The 9188-nt window shown below is 48.6% G+C and overlaps 1 protein-coding gene across 2 annotated transcripts in view; it reads right to left on the bottom strand.

Moving 5' to 3' along the window:
• Positions 1 to 534: 534 nt before the first annotated feature.
• The window catches only part of PLPP2 (phospholipid phosphatase 2), a 53227-nt gene continuing 44573 nt past the window's right edge, over positions 535 to 9188 (bottom strand). The window contains exons 3-7 of one of the 2 annotated variants that reach the window (XM_086946754.1): positions 8351 to 8502; positions 6618 to 6892; positions 5211 to 5268; positions 4199 to 4375; positions 535 to 3693 (exon numbers count right to left, since the gene is read on the bottom strand). In XM_086946754.1, the coding sequence (XP_086802880.1) occupies positions 3559 to 3693; positions 4199 to 4375; positions 5211 to 5268; positions 6618 to 6892; positions 8351 to 8502 (797 nt within the window). In that variant the 3' untranslated portion in view covers positions 535 to 3558. Of the gene's footprint in view, positions 3694 to 4198; positions 4376 to 5210; positions 5269 to 6617; positions 6893 to 8350; positions 8582 to 9188 lie in introns of those variants that run through there. The other variant, XM_086946753.1, reaches the window with a different exon arrangement.

Below are 9188 nucleotides of genomic sequence, written 5' to 3'. Positions count from 1 at the left end.
TGGCATCTACCGCCCTAAGTGGCATGGGCATGCCCAGATGTGGGTCCCGTGCACAGAGTGACACTGAAACAAAGCTGTACCCGGGTAATGAGCCCGTAGGGAGGACCTGGCCAGGCAGTTCGGACTGGACTGTTCCCATGAGGCACAGGGTAAAGACTGATTTGCATATAGCCGAGTCTGAACTGGGGTGTCAAAGTGAGCTAAAGAACAATGATGGATTCAACCCAGATCTGTGACTGGGGGTGAGTGTCTGAAAAGTTTCAGCTCCGTCCATCATCTCCTTGCGTTTGCTCAGAAAGGTTGTAGCAGGAATTACCACAGTTCGCGAGACATAGTGGAGCTCGAGGGAGGTTCCATTAAGGGAGAATAGGAGGGGGGTTGTTAAGTGTTCATGGGGGAGCAGCTCGCAAGATCTTGTCTGCCAAGCATGTATATTGCTCATATGAAAAACATTAAAGTAGAACATTACCTGCATATCACCGTACTGCAGCAAAGAATACACAGATTCCAATGACAACAATGAAACCATACATGAAAAGTGGAATATTCCAACTTAGAAATAATTCTTTTAATATGTCTGTATCCAAAAAAAGCAACAGAATTATTACAAATATCAACATTTTATAATTTGGCGATCAACGTCTTTCTGATTCTAGCACAAGTGGTTACATCCAGACCCATTCGCCCTTCTCTCTTCCTTCACCTCTAGAACCCCAGATCCTGGCCCAATTTTGAGGAGAGCTCATAATGGCCATTGCAACCTCTCTATGTTCGAAGCATGCTGCTTCAGAGGGCAAACTCTCCCTGCAACACGTTACCGCCCCCCACTCCACCGAAGGAACTTTCCGCTCTACACCCATTGCACCACAGAACAAATCCTTCGAAAACCACATATTCATCAGAACATGAGCCCCTCAAAACCAGCCATCCTAGGAGCATGGTCCCCCCCAAACTAGGCAATCACAGGAGCAAGCGTGGCTCTATCAACGTCTAATACCTCAAGTTTCTGTGCTGACCATCCAGCAGTAGACTTGTGTTCAAACAAAAGAAGATGAATCACCCTCTAAAATTTAAAGGATTTTACCTACTTTTGATCCTGGGCAAATCAACATAGCGGCTGCCACTGCCCCATCTTGAAATGTGCCCACACAACACTAGTCTTTCACTGCAGCCAATACTGGGCTAGGATTGGTATCGGGGAGTTTGGTCAGTGGTGGGTGACTCTGTAACATCTTGGAGTGCTATAGTTGTGGGGTTGCCAGCATAGCACTGGTGTTTGTCATGTGCTGTTTCCGTACCTTATAGTTTTGTAAATGGTGGGTGCCAATGCAAAGAATTGGTGCGTGTCCACACAGCACTGGTTTTACCATTCTGATCCACACCAAATGGCTTTGGAGAATACCTCAGACTTTGGAAAGTTAAGGATTCTAATGTCCCTCAATGTTGTTTACCATCCTCACCAAATACGTACTAGTCTTTGCCTTGTTCGGTAGAGTCATTCTGGCCATTTCCCGAGGCCATGGAAATTCTAAAGATTTTGGCAAATATTGTGGGGTTTTAGGTTCCAGCTGCTCAACGCCATAAGGGCTGGCACAGCCACACCCGTCGTCCAGGATAACCCAAGAGAAATCTAACCCAATAAGGAGCGTCAAAGGAAGTGGTGAAAGCGGAGGCCGGATTCGACTCATAGAATTCAATAAGGGTTGGAATTCTAGGGGCCAAGCGCATGAGTAGAGAGAGAAAGCTGAAAACTTCTGGGGAAGTAGAAACAGGTATTACACAGAGCTCCTTTAAATAAACCCCCCCCCCCCCATCCAACACCCACACACAACCCATCTTTTCCACAGCAGCTAAAACCCTAGCTACCAATCAGATTTGTCAAAAGCAGAGAGGTCTGGAATGCTTCCAGGTGAAAGGCTGTGACCCGCCTTCTCAAGATCCATTCTTCCGGGATGAAAAATTCTATTTAGAACCATCTGCGAGAGTCCCCTCCTCGCAACCCCACCTCTGTATTTACTATATTTGAGATCAATTACATTAAATTCAAATCACAACCATCTCGCTCCCTCCTGGAATATATTTTCTGTGACTTGCATGGAACTAAAATTTCACAAATTCACCTTTGGTTAATACAGAATCCATCTCACCCTGTGTTTTTTTTTTGTTGGAAGGTAGAAGGCTGCCGATAGTCTCAAGACCTGTGATAGTCAGATATTCCAGGATCTGAACAACATTTTGGTGGAAGAGGGAAACACAACTTTCTTGGCACAGATGGAGGAAAAACTAGATTCACACATTCCAACAACATTGACATGAGGCTCCAGGAACCAAAGGAACCCCCAGTGGTCGACAAGGAGTTTCTCGAAGTTGGGTTCGGATGTTTGCTCCTGGAGGCGGCACAATACGATGATTACGAAGCTGCACCTGCCCATCACATAAAGTTTTTGTCACAAAATGGAAAAGATGTTTTCTGGAGAAATGTCCCATTTATAGTCGTATATCATTCTCCTGGCTGCGATGGGGCGAACCTAAATTTAACAAAATGCAGAAACCATGTCCTAGTATAGAGTCTTGCTGAAGATGGTGAAAGTGAGAAAATTAACCCAGTCACTGAGGAGAGGCTCTGGCCACCCTGGGATGATGGCCGTCTCACGTCAGAATTTCCTACCAAGGCAAGAGACAGCCTCAGAGGTCAGGCAAGAGCACAGCAGGATGGCCTTGGTCATGAAACCCAAAATCTACCAATTTTGGTCAACTGTCCATGCTTCCTGCCTCTTGAGCTCAACGTGCCCACCTAGCACTATGCACCACACCATGAGCTCAAGACCCACCTGGACGACTTTTCAGCGCAGTGTTCTGGGAACAAGAGTGGAGTTGTGGACAAGAAGAGGAGGGGGGTGGAAGGCACAGCCATTTCAAGGTTGCCAACTTTGAGGCAGCAACTTCTGAGGAGGGTGGAGGCGTGGAAAACAAAATCAGTCATGTGCAGCTGCGAGTGATGCATCACAGCACAAATAGGCGTGTCAGTAAATAGCCATTATGTGCAATGCCACATCCAGCCGTGCAACAGGCGCAGCACCTGGAGAACTGGCATTTCCAGATTACACAGAGACCCAAGAAGTGGAGAAACCATGTGTGAACTTTCACTCCGAGAACACACAATGGTTGATAAAATAAGGTGCTTGTGGAGGAAATTGGGTCAGAAAGCGCAAAGTACACAGCTCGCACCATAGTGGGGTACAGCCCAGGCCCTGCCAGGGAAAGACATATCCATGGGTACTTCTCCTGACTTCGAAGGGCCCTGATGGTGCCACGATTGATTGGGATACACCATTATCACAATGTTCCATGTTAGCATCCTATGTACACTGCGGTCAATGCTCCTCCAAGTCAGGACCCCGGAGGAGACAGCAGGTTCCGTATGGTAGCACTTCTTGCGCCAGATATTCACAAGACAACTGTACAAATAATTCAGTCAATGGTCAATGTCCACTCTGCCAGGTGAGTGGCAGCACGGCAGCCGTCTACGCTTGGCTAGCAAGAGGAGGCTGGTTGAAATCAGGGAGTACCCCTGTAGGCGAAGTGGTTGTTGTCCGTGTCGCTGAGCTGCAGACTTGGCTTACTCTCCATCGCATCCCCCTCGCACTCGAGACGAGATGGTCTCACCTTGAAGAAGTCGGAGACGTACCGGACCTGGTGGGAAAGAAGAAGAGGAGTTTAGAGAAGGGACGAGGGGACAAGCTTTCAGCGGGGGACAGCAGCAATGGAGCTTAATTTGTAAAACAATAAGAGCCAGGGCACTCGTCGGGAGGCCGCTGCAGCATGTGTCACACATTGCCCCTCCCAGCTCTGCAAATGACTGCAGCAACACAACTACCAACCATCACACTCTTAGAAATGTGACATTTCAGAATATTTCTGGCCCCCAAAGCTATAAGAATGGCTTGTGTGGCAGGTATTAGTAATGTTTAATGTATATTAAATTAATAAACAACTGCTGTTGTGCTCATCTCTAAATAAGACAGATTGTGCCACCATGTGGCGGACTGTCATAAGTGCTGGCGTTGACAATTAAGTGCCGGTGCTGAGCACCAGAAACCAACGGCTCAAATTAAGCACTGGCCACACTGCTGGTGGAGAGAGAGAGAGAGAGAGAGGGCCTGAAGGCATACTGAGATCGGAGCGGTTCACTACTTACAATTATCACTGCCACGAGGGCGCCCTGGGCCAGCCCAACCAGCACATCGCTCCAGTGGTGCTTGTAGTCCGACACTCGTGTGTATCCCACGTAGACTGCAAATGACACAAGGAAGAACTGGATGGTGGGACGCAGCAGCCGGGCCCACTTCCCAGCTAACCGGGCCTGGACGTAGAGCTGCGGCGAAGGGATAAGACAAACGTATAATTAATACATAATCATGCATGGGGTGGGCAAGTTGACCTTGCTGCTCGTGAGGAAGCAAATCAGAGTCTAACACAAAGGACCTCATCCATCCAGCCAGGCAAAGTTAAAATATTCTATGCATAGATCAAAGCAAGGTCGGTCCCCCGCCACAGTCTCTTGATTACCAAACAACCCTCTCTTGGCCGATGCCTTGGAGCGAATGGACACCGACGGACAGTAGTGGCCAACAAACACAGGTATTGGAGAGCCCCTGGATACTTCTCTCCCCTGCCCGCGCCCCAGCTCTTACCCTAATAAAGTGTCATAAGGTAAATATTCTATGCAGTAATGATCTTGGACACCTTGTGTCCTGGTGTCCAACCAACGGGTACGATAAGGAGCCCCCGCTGTAGGAAGCTACTCAGATCCTCGGGACACTTGTGTTTAACCCACTTGCTCCTCGCGCCCCTACTATGGTGCAGGAACTATTGATACCCCTTGCGTCACCCCCCACCGTACGTGAGCTGGGGCCTCCTTCATAGTCTCCAACCAGTCCTGCTTCTCTGGGGTGCAGAAACCATCGCTCTGCCTATGAGCTGCACCCCTTGTACCTTCATGTCCACCCAACCGGGGATCCCTGGGGTGCAAGAATGGACCAATGAGGGTGTTAACGGAAAACTGACCGAGATGCATCCAACCACTTCACGCGTGAACCCTCCAAGAGGTAACTAAAGCGTGACCTGTATTCATTTGGAAGATAAATAACTGGGTACTTTCCAGTCTGCAAAATAAAGAGGCAGGAAGGGCGGGGAGGGTGGATACTCACAGCCAGAAACAGCATGCAGTACATCCCAAAGGAAGAGTGTCCGGAGTAGAATGACAGCCTGCAAGGAACCAATCAGTAATTAGAAGCGGTGTCAACATAGGTAGCCCCGCCCTGCAGCAGCCGCCCTCCAGCAACACCACTGAAGAGTCCAGGCAGACACTGGCACCTTCTGGCCAGAAGCCTTTCTTACATATTTATTTATTTTTTGCTTTTGTAAGGCGCACAGCTACCCAAGGGTTTCCCTGCGCCCCCTGAAGGTACCAAAAGAGAGGTAAAAAAGACATATTGATTGAATAGCCAGGTTTTCAAAGTTCTGCGAAAATGAGCATTATGTGTGTATGTACCATGTATGGTAACTAAGTGCTCCTCTAACTAGGATCGCGGAACACCCTACAAGCACAAGCCTGGATAGCCACCCTACCTCTCCAAGCGTACACTTGCCCCAGAGACCCTTGGGTGCCAGCTCATGGGCGATAGTACCCTCCCGCAATAGATACAACTCACTGCTCTCGTACCTGGGTGGTAGCGAAACATGGCCATGCCCATAAACCCAGCTGGAATGTAAGTGAAGGGGAGTGTGCTCATACGGTCACTTAGGCTTGTGCACATGAATCCTGGCCACTCCTTATTGGACTTGACCATCTTTGGTAAAGCGCAAGGCACATCTCCCATGAAAGGCATCCAACTCCTTAAGGGGTGAAGGAACCATATTGTCTCCCTCTCAGACCCCTGGTGGGTCCTAGGAAACTCTACGAGGCTCCCCTTATCCAGTAGCCAACCACTCAGTAAAGCATTCAATCAGCTGTAATTTGGTGTGTAAGCCAATGGTCATTTGCCCAAGATCACACCAAGTGATGCAAGACAAAATTGTATAACGCAACCAGTCTCCCTGATACCTAATCTACTGTAGTGCCTAGATGCCTTAAACAGTTTTCCCCAAGCCTACTGAATCCTCACTTCATTTTCTCCATAACATGTTTTTTGAAATATGTTTCTTTCTGCCTCAGCACTTTATTTTCAAACTTTATATTTGCATTCTAAGTTCTCCGCTTGTTAATGTCTCGCTCTTGCATCTAAACGCTATGTGTGGGCAACTGCTCTATCATTGCTCAAAAAGGATTTTATGACCCAAACTCCAGAGGTGGATTTGAGGACGTTCTGAGTGAGTAACATCTTTCAGTGGAGATAGGTAATGTTTCTTCACCCCCACAGGAACACAAGGCAATGTTTTCAAAAAGGTTAAGAACTTACTCTTTACGCCACACCTGAAAGTCATATAGTGGGTGTAAGGAGTCCGTAAACACACAAATACATGCATGCTTACACGCAGGACTTTCGTCAATAGTCACAATTTCCCTTCACGGATACCTTGTGCCAATGCGGTGCAGTCAGTGTGATGGCACTTACCGGGACTCAGTGACATTGGCTACGCTTCCTCTGCAGACGTCCTCGAGCACGTACCCGGTGCAGTTCACCTTTGACCAGTCAGGGTTACAAACAGCCAGGAAGTTGGGCCGTGGTCGGCCGATCATGTACTTGGCCAGGTCGGTGAGGGACTGGCTGACCGAGGCCCCAAACAGGAAGGTCCCCACCACCTTGTACACGGCGGCAAGGTAAGTATTGAACTCAGACTTGGATTGCAGTCGCTTGGCGTATACCAGGTAGGCCTCTCCAGTGGTTATCTGCAAAAGCCAACATATATGTATCATACAACAACACAGGTATGGGTTTGAAGGAGAAAATAACAGCTGAGTAAGTATCACATGTCGCTCCTGGAGACGCACACAAGTGGCACACACGCGCACCAAACCACACCACACCACACCTTGTTGAGTGTAAACAGGACGCAGAGCATAGTTATGCAGATTGTATTTGAGGCAAGAGTAGAGTTTGCCTTCAGCCTTTTGGCACTAAGTCGCATCACTTGTTTCTGAAATAAGGTTCAATAATCACCAACATGTTTCGGCATTTCTGGCTTAGGCAGGGTAACTTAGCTGATCTGCATCGGGTTTTCTTTATGTTAAAAGGGAGCATTATCCAGCAACAAGGCAAGTTACAGCTGGTCAGCTGCCATGACACATCCCTTTAGGCTACAGCAGCGCCTGTAATAACATTTCTTGGGAAAACCACACAATAATCTAGACCACACGCAGTGACATCATGTGATGCAAACATGCAGTAGTGCTATAGAATACTATTGATACCATTGCTAGGGGCTGCTGATAGGACATTCAGTTTGAAAACAAACAATATGAGGATGCAAAATGCACACAACCATGTTCTGGCACTGATGAGTGGAGTCTGCAGTGCATTCTGGTTTTCAAGATGGGAGAATTGTAGAAACTTTATTAAAGGCAGCATGGACGGTGAGGAGCTGGGGACCTCCGACACCCAGGACAGCCCTTAGAACAGGGTGGGAACGAAATCTGGCAGTGCTCTGTGCCAGGGCAGGACCACCGGATGCAGGGACTGCTACTGAAGCTCCCACCCAATCAAATTCAGCAGCTTTGGAGGCTTTATCCCCATTGGCTGAATATTTTCTCTCACTTAACTGCTAGTTAATCTTCTGTGAGTGAGTGTTGCTCATAAGAAACACGAATGAGAAAAGCCTGCCTCGCCCCGCTGTATGAGGAGAGAAGCAGAAGCCGGTGTGAGTTGAAACATAGCGTGGAGAGACAAACTGTCCTAAACTCAAGCATAAGTGGACAAGGTCACAGCATATGTGGACTCACATGAAGAGACCCTTCAGCTGCCCACAGTTTCCAAACAAGCACATGGGGAAGACAGATGCCCCAAGCCTCTGGCCTTCCCCTCTACACTGTCATACAGGTCACCTTAGCAAGCAGCTCTGGGTCTGAGGGGGCAACTGAAAGGGAGGTAGGACTACAGGAGCAGATAGAATTTGACTCTGCTTCATCTTTCATTGGTGGAGGTCAGAGGCGGTGCCACGCCACTGACCAGGGTGCAAACCATGGGTTAGTGCAGACTGATCCGTTATCAGGAGGCAGGAAAGAGTACGGAGGGTGCACCGACAAACGCGTATCTGTAGCTCGTGCATCGATCCTGTGAAAAGCATAAGAAGGCCTTGGCCAGAAGTGGTGGGCCATCAGTAAACAACAGTGTCACAGTCCGATACTTACAATGATGACCACGCTGGGGATGGTGACCCCGGCCATCAGGGCGTGCGTGATGGTGTCGTCGCGGTACGGGTACCGGATGCTGCTGTCGCTGCAGTAGAAGCCTCGCTTGTAGGGAGAGTTCACCAAGGACAGGATGATGAAAGGCAGAGCCGCTGAAAGGAAAAGAACAGCGAGGTGAGAAACCAACCAAGAACCTCCTTGGCACGGGTGAGACATGGCTTGAAGAGGTCACACAGCAGAAAGATCCTCAGAGGCTGGAGCTGGAGTCTGATCAATGTATGAGCGGCAGAGGGAGAGACATGGGAAAGAACGGAACGAATGGTGGAAAGACCAGGGAAGGAGAAATCAGGAACCGACCAAAAGCAAGGACAAATCGAAAAGAAACCAAAGGTAAGGAGCAAATAAGAACCAGCCAAAGGCAAGGACACATCAGGAACCAACACAAGGGAAGGAGACATCAAGAGCCACCCCAAGGAAAGAAGACATCACAAACCAATCAAAGGCAAGGACACATCCGGAACCAACCCAAATGAAGGAGACATCAAGAGCCAATCAAAGGCAAGGACACATCAGGAACCAACACATGGGAAGGAGACATGAGGAACCAACCCAGGGAAAGGAGACATCAAGAGCCACCCCAAGGAAGAAGACATCACAAACCAATCAAAGGCAAGGACACATCCGGAACCAACCCAAATGAAGGAGACATCGGGAACCAACCCAGGAAAGGGAAACATCAAGAACCAATTAAAGGTAAGGATATTTGCGGAACCAACCCAGGGGAGGAGACATCAGCAACCAGCCCTGTGCTAATCTGTGGGGCAGGTTCTACTAGGAG

This window comes from Lissotriton vulgaris, chromosome 12 (assembly GCF_964263255.1).
Source record: "Lissotriton vulgaris chromosome 12, aLisVul1.2, whole genome shotgun sequence".
Taxonomy (NCBI): Eukaryota; Metazoa; Chordata; class Amphibia; order Caudata; family Salamandridae; genus Lissotriton; species Lissotriton vulgaris.
Note: the sequence above shows the minus strand (reverse complement) of the source record. Positions and strands in the feature narration are given on the sequence as shown.